Below are 16,063 nucleotides of genomic sequence, written 5' to 3'. Positions count from 1 at the left end.
TGGTAAGAATGCCACGTATCAACCTACCTCCTGAAGCCGCCCCATATGTGTCTGTCCTCTCTGGGGTCCCTGCCCTCACCCAGGGAACACATGAATCCCAGCAGGACCTGCTAAATAAGGTCATTTTCTGGCTACAAAACAATAGACCCTTGCCACCTGAGTTAGATGGTGGTATCTTGAGTGTCAGGAGGGTGGGATGGTTAGGCACGCTGCCCAAAGACATCGCTGGGGATTTGGTACTAATTAAATTCAAAAACAGGAATGTCGTCCCCTATTTACGATTTTGTCCCCCCCAAAGCAAGACATGGCACTATTCGCATATGGGATTTGTACGATTTCTACCCGAGTTCTCCACAGATTACATAGAACCAATTTCCTAGCCTGTAAAGGTTTTGAACTTTTGTCCAAAAATTGTATTTTTAAGACCCCACTACTCAGAGGTCACCCATAAGTTTGAGCTAAACTGACAGGGTAGGATGTAACTGATAAGTATATTGTTTTAGAGTTGCTTCACTGAGCATGAAACCCTTGCATATTGATTAGCTGATTCGCTACACTTATTTAATCTTGTTTTATTAACTTTGTAATGATCTTTTATGATGTCTATGAATGGTTATGGTTTTTTTCATGTATTGTTGATGCTTTTATGATTTTTAAACTAAAACCGAATAAAGCTTATCTGATTCTGACTATCCTGGAAAAGATTCCCTTTTGTTTGTAATGCCATCACCCTATATGTTAAGAAAGAATGGCTAGAGAAGATGCAAAGGGAAGTCAACTTATTTATCTGGGCATCAAAAGGAGAAAGGAAATCCTGGAAGAAACTGCGCAAAAGACAAGATAAGGGAGGTATCTCTTTTCTGGATTTCCATCTTTATTATACATGAGATTTTAGGTTAAAAAAATAGCAGGTGTCTACTGTCAAACTCGGAGAGTTTGGGAGTTAGTTCCATGCTCAAGGCAATGTTGAAGGAGGTGAAAGGCGGAGATTCCAAGTTCCAGTATACATTTGGGAACATGAAATTTTACAAAAAGGTGAGGCTAAAGGTCCTGCAGGAGATGCCCTTTGTCTGGGCACAGATAAGGGGAGCAACAAAGCTTCCATATTATAGTAGATATACTCCAGTCTGGGACTCACCGGGCATTCTAGCATATCTGGAGGATATACTAGCAACTACGCTCAGGGAGATGGGTATGCTTGAATGGGGCCAGTGCTGCAGGAGGGAAAACATTGTGCCTAGGATGACTTACAGAAAATGACAGGGGGGTCCATTTCTAGATTCAAGTACCTTCAATTGAGTAGTTGTTCACGGACATTGGGGGTAAAGGATGACAATACTAATGAATTGGAACAACATTTGGCGGAATCACGCCTGTGGAGGAAATCGGTGTCACTATGGTACTGGCTGATACAGGATATTATGGATCATTTTTTTTATTAACCAGATTTCAGTTCGAACTTTTTCACTACCTTCTGGCACAACCACGCGGTGTCCACAGAGCCCAGCGTTTCACACCCTGTGGCTGCGACGGCAAGTCTTCACAGGATATGATGCACTTTTTTATGTTTTGTAGCTTTTAGGAGGTTGCTAGAAACTCCTTCATTATTCCAGTTCGTAAAAAAAGCACATTTTAGGAAAGTCAGACCTGCTTTTATCTTGTTACAACTTATTTTAAGCTACTGTATACGCTTAGCTTTTTAAGGGCCACCATCAGGCTCAGGTTCAGCTGCGATTAACAGTGATGGTGGGGCCCTTCCTTAAAACTCCAGAACTATCAGTCTGAAATGGTCGTATTGTTTAGCTCTTTGTATGCTGGTGGATTTGTATTGTTGTTTGATTTGATTTTAAACTTTTATGGTTTTCTATTGTAAAAACCGAACAAAGTAGAGTAAAGAACAAGGATGGAGATTTCAACTTACCTGGGGCGTTATGGGGGAGGAGGGGGGACACTTGCCTAGACTGACGAATAACGCGTATGGCAAGTATCAAGGTATACACTTAACAGCACGGTTAAAATTGCCTGAGAAGGACCAGTTTTTTTTCACCCTTCACAGAGTGTACTGGACCCCAAAAAAGAATATAAAATTGAAAATATATGCGCCATCCTGCTCAAATTGTGGACTAAGAACAGCAGATGGCATTCACATATTGAAGGACTGCCGGGAATCCAACAATACTGGGACGATGTGGGCAAGACCTTGAGTGATATACTTAGAGTAACCGTTAATGTAAGCTGTAAATGTATTATTTTTGGGCATACTCCCGGGTCTGTGAAACTGTGCAAGGATAAGTCCAAGTTGTTGTTTTAACTAATATTGCTGGTGAGAAGAGAAATTTGCAACAAATGGCTATCTACGGCACCCACCGCTAAAGCAGAGGGGTTGGATTCCATCATGTATACTTTAAAAACTGACACAAACACTACTTGTGTAAGAAGATCCAGGATATGAGCACTTTTGACCACATGAAAGGGGGGGAGAATATTACGGGGGAGCGAATATGAAGAACAAGGCTGTGCCAAAGTGAAGCAACAGCTTTTCCCACTGTCCTATGATTACAACCGACTTGGATTTTGAATACAAATGGAATACATCCATAAGAGTCGTAACAATCTTCCCCAGCTAGACAACCTTATGACTCTCCATAAAAGATAAAAGGCCTAGACCATGGAGATTTAAGGTGGGTAACCAGTACTGAGCGTGGTGAAGGAGGTAAAAAAAAAATGTTGAATACACTGCCAACACAACTCCTGCATACAGGCCCTCGAAAATCACATCTCCTGTAATGAAGGCTCGCCACTGGCTTCCAGCCACCAAATATCGTTATTTAAAAATTCTCTCCATAGCATATAAAACAGTCAAATGAAATTGGCCAGTTTTCCTGTTAACGACACTAAAGGGATACTCTCACAAAGAACACTACACTCAGAACAGCACCCCACCTTATCCGGCCACAATCTAGGGGAAATAAAACATTTTAGTTATTTCTTCTCAGCCCAAGCAGCCTGATAAAATAATTCACTTCTGGAAAAGATATGAGCCACAGAGAAACATTAAGAACCGAGGAGAATGGTGAGATCTTGGCTCTTTCCTACCTCATTATCCAAAGCCATCAGACTAATATCTCAAATACACTGAGGTGACAGATATCCCCAAAGGCACTTACTACCCCGTGAAGTTGATGATGACAGTCTAAATCAGAACCAAAAAAGTGAAATTAAATCAGGACTATGTTATTACTATTGCATAATATACCCCAGCATTGAAATTGTTAGAGACAAGATATAACCTACTATCTATACCTTTCATGGTTAATCAAGTAATCATAGCGCTGTGCTTAATGAAAACCTACTACAATGGTTATCAGCATATGGATTGAAGCCCAAGGGAATTTCACTGATTCGATAGATAAGGCGATGGAGCGCCTCACTCCTGAGATCCGGCTCAGGCGCCTTAGAGAACCATGGCTTAGAGAGGGAGTTCCTAACTCTCTAAGAGTGCAGAAACAGCAATGTAAAAGGTTGGAACGCAAATGGAGACAGGATTATTGCCCCACGGATAGAACAATTCTCAAAAAGTCACAAAAGATTTACTATGCCACCATTGCGCAAGCTAAAAGCCCCTCCTATGCGGAGAGAATAGCTCAATCAGGCAAGAATGCCAAATACATTTTCCACATTGTTCAAAGTTTCCTTTCCACTAAAGCAGAGACCAGCATCCACACCCCTTTGCTTCCTTGGTGGAAGGAACTTTCTAGTTTCTTCATTAATAAGGTCTGAGCTCTTCAAACTAACTTCGGCAAAGGGGTTAGCCACCATGTGGCTACGGTCCCCTCTTGGCTGTCGTCTTCCTCCACCTCTGCCGAACCCACAGCCTTGAACCTATACCGGTGTGGACTCACTTGCAGTTCCCAACACCGTTAAACCTGGCTCGCCTTCTGATCCATGTCCAGCTAAACTGCTGGCCGGTGTCTGAGGGGATGAATCCTGGGATGAACACACTGATTAACCTATCTTTAACATCAGTCACAGTCCTTTTACTTAAAAAAAAACTACATTTTACCCCAATCTTCCCTCCAGCTATTGCCCTATTTCACTTCTCCCAGCTGTGGCTAAGGTTTGTGAAAAACTGGTCAATAAACAGCTGTGGTATTTTGTGGAACAACATGGTTTTCTTCACTCGGCTGAATAAGGTTTCAAAGCTTCTTACAGCATGGAATCTGCAGTGGTCCGGGCCGGACTGGGAAACAAAACCGGCCCTGGCAAAGTGCTCGGTCGACCCCCCCCAGCGGGAGGTTGGGGTTGCCGCCGAGCACTTTGCTAGGGCCGGTTTTTGCCGATTTTGTTACAGGGACGCTTTTGCAGTTATGCTGCAAAAACAGCCCTGTAACAAAAACAGCCCACAGTGGCCCAAAACCGGACCCCACCCGTGCGGCACACCGGGGGATTTTCCGGTGCCCGCTACGGACGGTCCGACCCTGGCATTGGTGGAGGTTTCCGATGCCATCTGTGAAACTTTTGATGTGGGTGGCAGGGCGGCCCTGGTCCTCCTGGATTTGTCGGCAGCATTTGATACAGTGTTGCACGCCCTGCTCCTGTGCCGTCTTAAGGAAACTGGCATAATAGGGTCTGCATGGAAGTGGCTGAAATCCTTCCTTGAGGGAAGAACTCAGCAAATCTGGATTCCTCCATTTACAGCCACCCCCAGAATCTGATGACCCGTTTTCCGCAAGGTTCAGTATTGAGCCCTCTGTTTAACATCTATGTGTCTCCCCTCATTCAGATGGCAGAGGATTTAGGTGGTAAAGTCATCGCGCATGCCGATGACACTCAGCTCCTCTTCACATGGAATAAGTCTTCCACCTCCCATGTTAAAACATGCCTGGCAGCAGTTTTTCACTGGCTTACTTCGGCTCAGCGGAAATGTAGTGAGGATAAAACTTTCTTCCTCAGTTTGGGCACACTTTTTGGCCGGATGAGTCCCCTTTGCCTCTACCAAGGGGTCAACCCACAAAGAACTTACGTATTTGTTTTGATGAAAAGCTGAGCTTTGGCCCTCAGATTAACAAGCTGACTGGAATGTGCTTTGGTATCTTGAAAGCATTGAAAAAATGTCTTCCACTACTCGCATTTTACGCAAGGGAAACAGTTACCCGAGCACTGATTACTGTACGCATTGACTAAGTCAATGCATTGTACGTTGGTCTGCCCAGCGATTTATGGAACACGCTTCAGGTAGTTCGAAATGCTGTGGCTAGAACTCTTCTCAACCTCCCTAAGAGGGTCAGCATCAGGCAACACCTGCACTGGTTGCCGTTGAAAGAGAGGGTGAAATTTAAGTCCCTGGTAATGGCACATGCTGCCCTCCATAGGCTTGGTCGGCATGGTGTACTTGAAAAAGCGATTTTGGTTCTATGCCCCTTCCAGGCAGCTCCGCTCTTCTACATTGCTTATGGCCTGAACACCAAGGTTCCACCGGAAAAGGGTAGGTGGCAGCTCCCTTTCATATATGGCGACGGTGGCCTGGAACCAACTTCCACTGGACTTCAAGACCCAAAGATCTTTAGGAAGAGACTGAAGACCTTCCTTTTTAATTAGCCTATCTCCCTTTTCCTGTTCTCATCCCACTGGGCACGTGTCGGGACACTCATTGAGTAGCTGTGCGCAATACAAATATCTAGAACACAACATAACGCAAACTAACCCACAAATGTGTTAAGACTTTGCATGAATATGATTAATTCTCTTAGTAAAAATAGCTAAAGATGAATAAGATTCCATAATACTGTGCTTGAATGGGAGTTCAACAGTAAACGTGCATAACCTCACTCGATATAAACAAAAAAACTGCTGACTCGTTTGAGAATCTTGTTAAATTGCCCATCTCTTTATGTGACTAACATCCAACACCATGCAAATGTGTACAGTGCTACCTGCCCAGAAAGGGTTAACATGACAATGTTAACAGAGGATTTCACCTATCCGTACACACAGCCAACAAACAATATGCACATACAAAAAGGAATGTGGTATAAAACGATAACAAGTAGGGTTAATCCTTAAAACCTGCAGCTGGTCTTCCTTTAGCAGATGTTTAGGGTATGAACAATTGCGGTATGAATCCCAGCGCAAAAGTGCCCTCTCCCACATCAGGAGTAGGCCAAATCTTCCCTTTCCAAAGGCTGCATGGCTTCTGCTCATGTCCGCACGACAACCACCGACTTGGATGACGCCTCGCCCCCCATGGAGAACATCCACTTTCAGATCCAGAACAATGCTGTGTTGTACCCTCATCTACTGACTGCCCGGCCCCTGCACCCCATTCACCAACGCCATTGCCGACCTCATCGCACCCCACTCCCTCACCCCCACAGATTACATACTACTCGGGAGACCTAACTTCCACCTGGATAACCACCACAACCCTCACACCGCCCTCCTAGAGAACTGCATCAACATAGGACTGAAGCAACTTTACTCCACCCCCATCCACACAGGAGGACACACACCCAACCCAGTCTTCACAGGAGGAAACAGCATCTTCTTCAGCCACACCACAGAACAGCTCTGGACTGACCACCACTGGATCCATTTCTTTTAGAGAACCCACCGCACACAAGCATGCGCACTGCCCCTCATGCAGAATCTGGAACAAAGTATCTGAAGAACACCTCACCTCTGCCCTCACCTACACTCCACCCCCTACTATGACAGACACCAACACCGGGGCAAGCAACCTCCACCGATGGATCGCCAACTGTACCAACACACTCGCCCCCCTCCAGAAGACCACAAGACGACACAACAAGAATGCAACTGGTTAAGCACAGCACTCCAAAAATCCAAGCGCTCCTGCTGACGACTGGAAAAGACATGGAGAAACAACAAAACTCCAGAAACACGCACTGCCTACAAAAACAGCCACCATGGCACACCACCAACTCATCAAATCCACAAAGAAGAATTTCCTCCTAGAGAGAATCCTCTCTAACGCCCATAACACTAAGGAACTCTTAACCATCATACAGGGATTTGCCAAACCCAACAGCGGTCCCCACTGACACCACCCAACAGACCCTACTTACTTACGTGGGCCCTATTCATGACGGAAGACAGCCTAAAGACCATGAAGAGCATCCACTAAAGAGCGCCTTCAGACACTTGCCTGCCACACATCTTCCACAAAGCCACCACAGCCATCACAGGCAAACTACGCCGGACGATCAACTGCTCCCTCGAGGCCGCCACATTCGACAACTGGAAGCACACCGAGGTCAACACCCTCCTGAAGAAAGCCTCCGCAGACCCGGCAGACCTCAAGACTTTCAGGCCCATCCCGCTGCTTCCTTTCACAGCCAAGGTTACCAAAAAGGCTGTCAACACCCAGCTAGCACACTTCATCGAAACCAACAACATCCTAGACACCTCCCAATCGGATTTCCGCAGCAACCACAGCACCGAGACCGCCCTCCTTGTCGCCACAGATGACATCTGCGCTCTCCTCGACCAAGGCCAAACGGTAGCCCTCATCTTCCTGGACCTATCAACAGCCTTCGACACTGTCTCCCACCACACACTAGCACCCAAACTCCACGACAGCAGCATCCAAGGAAAGGCCCTAGACTGGATACAACCATTCCTCACCGGCATAACACAGAGGAGAATAAGACTCACGCCCTTCCTCTTGGAACCAACAGAGACCAGATGCGGAGTACCCCTAGGATCGTCCCTCAGCTCCACCCTCTTCAATGTCTACATGGTTCCCCCCGCAACCATCATCAGATACCATGGGCTCAACATCGACTCCTATGCCGATGATACTAAACTTATCCTCTCCCTCACCAAGGAACCCAACATCACCAGGCACAACTTCCAAGAGGTGATGAAAGCTGTTGCAACCTGGATGAAGAGCAACTGCCTGAAACTCAACTCAGAGAAATCGTAAGTCTTTATCATCGGCTCCACCCCTCTCTGCAGGGGAGGACACCTGGTGGCCCCCGCCGTCCGAACCCCACCCACCCAGACAGATAGACCACGCATGTAGCCTTGACATCACATTGTACTCATAGCTCACTTTGAATCGTCAGATCAATGCAGTCTCCTCCGCATGCTTCAACACCGTCCGCATACTACACAAAACATTCAAATGGATACCCTCAGGCTCCAGAAAAACAGTCACTCACGCCATTATCGCCAGCAGACTGGACTACAGCAACTCCCTCTACACCAGAATCAACAAAAAACTCCTCTGCAAACTCCAGACCATCCAGAACGCCGCAGCCAGATTAATCCTCGATATCCCAAGGTACAATCACATCACCAAACACCTCCACTACTTCCACTGGCTTCCCGTCGAAAGAAGAATAACTTTCAACTTGCTCAAGCACGCATACTAGGCCCTCCACAACTTTGGACCTCAATTCCTCAACAACCGCCTCTCCTTCCACACACCAAAGAGAAAGCTTTGCTCAGAAGACCTCTCCCTAGCCACCGTCCCACTCTTCTACAGGAAAAGAGCAGGTGGAAGGTCCTTCTCCTACCTCGCGGCCAAGACATGGAATGAACTCCCCCTCCACCTCCTGCAAAGCCCGATACTGCACCAATTTAGAAAAGACGTGTGGATTCGGTTTCCTGGCCCGGCCATCATGCCGCCCTTTTGATCTGATTTCGGACCATCCGAACGCGGAGCAGGTTCCCTCACGCTCCAGCCTCCCACTGACCCACTGCGGAGACGTGCTGCTCTTTACTTTGAGTGACAGCGCCCATCCTGCCACTCCTCCGAGTTTTTCTCGTATTACTCTAGCACGGAGCAGTATATTTGAGACCCCAGTTTCCTCCGTAACATATTAGCTGGGACTTATTGCCCCTCTTGTTCCTCACTCATATCCATCTAGGAATCTTTCTTTGGACATAGGGAACCAGCCGAATTTACAGCCAGCAGCTCTCTCCCTCATGAAGTATCTATTTTAACAAGTGCTGATGACTGTAGTTCTCATTAGCACTGCCACGCCTGTCACTCCACCGTATTGGCCCCCATTCAGGAGCTGATAACAGAAGTCTGTATTTCAACTCGTAGCAATTGTTTCCTCGGACCGGCCTCCCTTGTAACCCAGGGAGCATTTTGCTGCCATTAAGGCACATCCCAATGTTCTTTGTCTAGGTGATTCTTGTGCCCTGAAGAAGGTAACGCCCACATTGGGGTTCAAAACCGAAACGCGCGTCAGCGCTGGATTCCACTAGTTGGAATTTGAGGTAATAGTTAAAATCCCCCCATGTGTTATTCAACAACTACTTAGGAAAATTTGTCTGTATTTATCACTAGATTGTCATTGATTGGCACGGATTTGTTTAATTGGATTTGATTTTCAAATATTGAGGCACATTTATATTTTTTGGTTGGCCTCATGTACTACCTTGGAGCCCTATGGGGGGGTCTACATCAATGTATATTGTGACTGTTCTTGAATGAATGTCTGATTTGGTGAGGCGTGAGAGAACGCGAGTATATGAGATGGTTTGTTTGAGGTTTGAGTGAATGTGCCTATGGGATGTGCTTGGACAGATATATTGAAATATGTTTATGTGCATTTTTTATCTAATTTAAATAAAAGTCTTTTGATACTCGTATTCTTGCTGTGGTTGCCCTACTATGCTCTGGTTTTGTTATTAATACTTGTGACTTTATGCACATATAGAATTATATAAGTAGAGAATCCCCTCTTTTGAGTAAATTGCCTCCACAACAATGGACCGCAATACCTCAACAACTGCTTCTCCTTCCACGCACCAAAGAGAAAGCTCCGCTCAGCCGACCTCTCCCTAGCCACCGTCCTACTCTTCTACAGGAAAAGAGCAGGTGGAAGGTCCTTCTCCTACCTCACGACCAAGACATGGAACGAGCTCCCCCTCCACCTCTGGCAAAGACCGATACTGCACCAATTTAGAAAAGACCTCAAGACCTAGCGCTTCGAATGGCCCCAATGGAGCTGCCCCCCCACCCCCAAGAGTCTTGAGATCCTAACAGGAGAATAGTGCGCTTTACAAAACTCTGATTGATTGTTGATTACGGATACACCTGTTATCTTTATCACCCGATGTAAATGTACAGTAGGTGGCCTCATCTGGATGGCTGGGACAAATACAAGTACACTTTTTTGGTGTAAATACACACTGCGTCCATTTGCCTTTCGTTAGGTTTACACTATATAGATGCCTCATAACAAACAGGCCAGAAATAAAACACTAGCCAGCAAACTGTAATGAGTGCTATGGCATTATACCTGGGAAGATAAGTCTGCCCTTGTGTGTCAGAACTAAGGAGGACACTGCTAGGGGACATTCACATTGCTGGGTTGCACTACACTAAAACTTTACTTGTCACAAGAAGTACTCACATCCCCTTAGCAACCAAAGTGCTGAGGGACCCTGCTGTGAGAAGCTTACACCACAAGTGACCTATAAGGTCCCCCGTAAAAGGAGCGCACAGCTGTAGATTATACTACTGAGTGGGCGGGTCTGCCAATGGAAAGTTCCACTGACAAAATACTAAAGCACCTGCAGACCAGAGCTCAGAAAAAGCAAAGACAACACTTGAATCCCACAGCACTTAAGATACATTTTGTAGCAGTGATCAAAGTGCTTTAAGAAACACAATGGGAAATGTGATACTGCGCGCAATGGGGCAGGGTTAGTGAGTATAGGGGCATGGTCAAAGGAGTGACTTAAAAAAACAAAATATTATGTAACTTTTTTTCGGACTTTCAAGTACTACATGCAAATTAATGCAGAGCTTAAATGAAAATTGAATGCAAGGTATGTTAATCAGTGGGAAATACACTATTGCACATTATGAAACCTCTATTAGTAAATGCACTGCACCAAAAAGACACAGAATTGAATCCTGGTTGGTGTAGTTGAGAATACGGACTTGTATATGTTTAGTGCTACAAGGTCCTACTCTGTGACAGAATGCACTGTGAATATGTACATCATTATTTTAAACTTGCATTACACACAGTACAGGACGCTACAAAATGGCTTCAAAATATAGATTTTAGTAATACCCAGATTGTACGTAATGTAAACATTATTTTATAACGGTCTTTTAAAAGCACACACTTCCTAGCTTAGCAAGTAGCAGGTAGCTCCCTTACAATACTGTGTAGAAAGAATAAATCTGTTTCATCAGGAAACAATTTAAGTGTCTTAAAAGCACACACTTCACAGCTTCCAATACCACTCGAAAAGAATACATTTGTGTCATCAGGAAGCTTCAACCTTCCATTTGCAGATTAACCAATTGCGCACATTTACATTTGATTTAGGCAGCAGTACCCTGGCAGGAAGGCTTGTTTAGCGGTCTGTCTCGCCCTCGGTTTCACAGCACAGGAGACTCAGACCTCAGAGGATCAAGTATCCCTCCACTATCCTTCTCAATCCGATTAACAGACTAGTATCCACCACTCAAATCGCTTTTTTATTTCCGTATACTAATTCACCACTAATCCTTTATGGGTTCCGGAGTAGCATGCTACTCGACGAAAAGGCGTGTCACGCCTCATCAGGAGTTGTATGCACTATATAAATGCAATTACAATTACCAGACTAAGCACCACAAAAGTTCTCCAACAGGGCACTGCGGGGAGGGGGGGGGGGGTTTAGCACACTTTGCTGGAACCCACAGACCGGGGTCATCTCCAGAGAGATCTTGTGCATGGGCCTGAAAGGCCCAATTGGAGAGGGCGGACGATACCACCTGTGAAGACATCTCATTGCAGAGCCTTTAACTCCTCATTGCATGGCTGTGTGGAGAGCCACGTGCTTTGCTCCATCGTATCTTGTGGAAGTTGTATAACGTTTAATGTAATATGTACTAATGAAACGTGTTGACGTTAACGCTGCCGCCTGTGGGGAGCATTGGAGAGAAGCGTCATTGCTGGAGGGAATTAGGAAGGCTCTGGCAAGGAACGAAGGGGGAAAATGGCCTTACCCAGAAGGAGGGGGACAGGCGAACGCTGCTCGACCCTCTAGTATCACCACGGAAACGGGTCGTGCGACGGCCCTCCTTGCGGGTCACCTCTTTCCGGTCACGCACGACGATAGGGGTCTCCCCGACAGAAGCCTGCATCCCGGAGCTATCCATCCGTGACCCATGTTCTTGACAGCGACTACTCGGCCCCTCCAGCAGAGGAGAACTGACTAAATAAATGCAATGTAAATCCACAAATGCCGCTCAGTCCTCTCGCAGCGCCGCGACAGTGCACCAGCTATGAAAGCCCTGTGTCCAGAAGCTTCACTGACTCCGTCAGCTGGCGGCAGAGCACACACTGAGCCAACCTGCTGAGCCGGGAGTTCTCAAACAGGCCTGTGTTAGCAAAAAGTAACTGGTCATTGACAGACGCGCCTCCTACCCTTTCCGCCCCTCCCCTAAATACCCACACCTACTACTACGTTTATCCTTGCAAAGTTTGTCCTAACCTCCAGCCCCCCCCTTCTCAATCCTCTTTAATAATGTCACTCCAAACTTTCCTCTACGTAGTCGTCTGTCAGTCCCTTCTCTCCTACACAACTGTCTGTCTACCCAATAAAAAGTGCAGAATGTATCCCTTGGCCCATGGAAGAGGCACTGGCTGTACTCCTACCACATGATAGGACATTCCTGTGCCAGTGATGGCTTTCCTATCCCGTACTCCCTTGTACGGATCTGTGACAAAGGTTAAAGTAGCAGCTGCTGTGTGAAGGGGTGGATGGCAGCCTGTCAAGAAGCAGAGAGGGAGCTCGTAAACAAGAGCGCTTTGTAGACAATGAGCTAAACAAGCACTGGCAAAACCAATAAGTCTGGGTTTAATGCGCAAAACGTTTTTATGCATGCCTGTCTGGGCAAGTGGGAGCCAGAGCTATAGACTTTGCCAGTGCTTATTTAGCAGTGTAAATGAAATCCACGTAAGTCAAAATATTGAGTCCCTTCTACATTATCTAAAAATGTGAAAAGGGAGTGCATTCGGCATACTATATGAACGTTTGAGAAACAAAATAGTCGTTAATGCTTTGGAAATCAAAAACCCAGTCGGAATGATGCACCAAACTGCTAAGAAGATGTTACATGAAGTAAGAGAGATGCTTCACTGGGCTGAACCAAAGTCCACTCTATATTTTAAAGAACTGATAGTAATAGGTCAGAAGATAACTTCCCTGTCAGAACAGACCAAAACCAGACCTAAAACAAACGAGCAACTCCACACTAACAAACTTTGCATGGCAGTCAACATCTGACAGAGTCTTTGATGTGTACCTTACTAGATAAGCAAGTCAATTGCAAATGTCTTTGTGCAGTCTCAAGGACACTGATTTCCATCCTGGTGGACTGCCTCAGCATTTATAATTGCGGAAATAAAGACAATAGCAGCCATTTAGCTGGCCATCTTTCAATTGAAAGCTCTACAAACATATTCTGCCCTATGCAAAACTTGCATTATTCATTAGAGCCACAGGGTTTAACTAAAAATAGGACACGTTACTTCTGTAGTTTTCTAGTAAACGTGGACATTGAAGTCTCACCATTTACTCCCGAAGAACTTGGTTACCGGATGGTGGTATCAGAAACCAATTTTTAACTCATCCACTAATGAAGTGTTTCCGCCCTTCTCATCAGAACGGTTTTCAAAGGTACACGGTCTTTGGTCTCTTCGTGTACCCATACAAACTGTATGTTTTGCAACACACTCCTCCCCCCCCCCCCCCCCCCCCTTCGAATGAACAGACTATTTTGGAACAGTGGGTAGCTGTGGGATTTAGGACTAGCATAGCTGGCACCTAGGGAAACCTAGAAAACTTGCACATTTTTAAAAACTGGACACCTGGGGGAATCCAGGGTCAGGTGGCTTGTGTAGCTCACACCTGGGTTAAAAAAAACGGAATCCCTCGAAAACCTCCTTCCACCGCGACCAAAACACGGGTGACAGTTTCAACTTTGGGCTGTGGAAACAGGTATCCCTTTTGGAGGTCCCAAATTGAAAGGAGGACAGGGACAAGTAGAACCTGGTTTTAAAATCCAAAATTACTTTGAGGAGACTACGTATCATCCCAAATTAACCTTAAAGGGTATGGAAATATTCAGACGTTAAAAAGAACATTCAGGAAAGGAACTGTCCCAAGACTGGACATTTTTAAAGGAGATATCTAGTGACCAAGGGGTATTTTAATCGACCCTCTTGACATGACAGAACATTCCAAGTCTTGATAAAGATGGTTTAAAACAGTTGAATCCATCGAAACGCGTCAACGCTCTACTTTAGTACAATTCAAGATTCCGGCATTTGTATTGATATACGGATTTGTGGGTTGCATAATACACAGTGCAATTATAGGATACTGAATGTATACTCTGTATTGAACAAATTCAATGTTTTACTTTTTTTCCTGTCTGTTTTTCCAATTATGCAGGTCATAATTGTGTGTATTTTAATTCATGGTGAATATTTTATATGTTAGGAAACCTGTATCTGTTAGATAACTGATTAAATGCGTTGTGTATGATTTTATATGTGTAATAAATACCTCATACCGTTTTTATATATAGTTGTACAATGTTTTTAGGTTTCGCCTGGCCGAAGGCTGCCTTCTGCGCAGCTTTTCGGCGCAGGCGAAATCTTATGTTACAACAGAGTGGGCTTGGGATTACGCCCTCTGTTCCATTTGCTAGCTCCATAAATGGAGGCTAGCCATTGGAACAGAGATCTGTCCGTCATGGCCGGACCAAATTCGTGGGCGTTCCCGAGATTGTTTCCCTCTCCCCCTCTGCGATGTCGTCATCGTGGGCGGGGTTTATTTTTTTTGTGCGTCCATGTTTGTGTTAGTCATTCCGTGGCCGACCGCCGCCCGAGGAAGTCCAGGTGAGTGCCTTCCTTGCCCCCTCCCGCTGTCCGTTCCTTTCCCACCCCCCTCCCGCTGTCCGTGTCCTCGTAGGCCCCCCTCCCGGTGTCCGTGTGCCCGCCCCCCTCCAGCTGTCCGTGAGCAAATCTGCCTTACCGAAAACGTCCGTCATTTTTTATTATTTGGCTTGCACTGACTATAGTTGTCCTGAATTGAGCGCCATTTTAGATGAGGGGAGATTCTTGGTTTAGTCCGTCATTGTTGTTTAGTTACGTACGTGCAGCGTGTCGTATACACGCCGAAATGTTTGTAAAATTCATGGCGGCTGTTTTCCGTTCCGCCGCTTACATGATAGGAGACACGGACACCCGTTCTTGACGGTGCTTTTGTCCCAGGAGGTAAGGATGACCTCATTGCGGCTACGGCAACGTTTCACTATATTGGGCTTAGTGTATTATATTGATACTGAGCACTTTGCATGTTTATTTTAGATTGACATTGGACCACATACAGACAGAACACCGAGGGGGTGATCGTTTGTTCACCTTTAGGTAAGACGGAGACCCGGTCCCATTATTTTATCTTGAGCATTTGGCTCACTATATCAGCCGGATTTCACTGAATTACATAATTCTTATTTCTAGCAACTCACGAAGGTCCTCAGGATTTTGGCTACCTTCTGAACGTCACTCCTTGGAAACCGGGGTATGTTGTCTTAGCTAGAGAGTTCTTTTCAGTCGTTGGATGCATTAAGATTATTGCACATTTACACATTTTTTATTCACTTTCAGCATCCTTTTTGATTCACAACTTCATCTCGATAACACGCTAATTCAGCGTTTTGGGTCAGGTTGGACCACCAGAGGTACATATAGGTGTGGTGCAGGGTCATATTACTCACGAGGGATATTTTATATCTTATATTTTATAGTTTTCACGCCATTACTTGCTTTGGTTCTTCTTTCATTCTTGGATATTGCTACGGTGCTCAATGTTTTTGACTTTACTTTACTATTCTTTCTATGACTACTTTATTAAGAATCTTTTTGTTTTGGTGGTGTCGTTAGGTTTCGCCTGGCCTTAGCCAGCAGCACATGTCCCACTTTTCCTTTGTAGCCCTGTCGCTTCCCACTGCACATCTTCCTACCTCCTCCACTGCAGCTTACTACCGGCACTGCACCGCATCTTCTAG

At 45.5% G+C, this 16,063-nt stretch overlaps 1 protein-coding gene across 11 annotated transcripts in view; it reads right to left on the bottom strand.

Annotated features, from left to right (window-relative positions):
• LPIN3 (lipin 3) overlaps positions 1–16,063 on the bottom strand; it is a 428,785-nt gene that overhangs the window by 292,108 nt on the left and 120,614 nt on the right. For 2 of the 11 annotated variants that reach the window (XM_086932212.1, XM_086932213.1), the window contains exon 1: positions 11,990–12,157. The exons of the other annotated variants lie outside the window; for them this stretch is intronic. In XM_086932212.1, the coding sequence (XP_086788338.1) occupies positions 11,990–12,142 (153 nt within the window). In that variant the 5' untranslated portion in view covers positions 12,143–12,157. Of the gene's footprint in view, positions 1–11,989; positions 12,158–16,063 lie in introns of those variants that run through there. 11 annotated transcript variants of the gene reach the window in all.

Source organism: Lissotriton vulgaris, chromosome 7 (assembly GCF_964263255.1).
Source record: "Lissotriton vulgaris chromosome 7, aLisVul1.2, whole genome shotgun sequence".
In the NCBI taxonomy this organism is placed as follows: Eukaryota; Metazoa; Chordata; class Amphibia; order Caudata; family Salamandridae; genus Lissotriton; species Lissotriton vulgaris.
The sequence above is the reverse complement of the archived record's forward strand: the minus strand, read 5'-3'. Positions and strand labels throughout refer to the sequence as shown.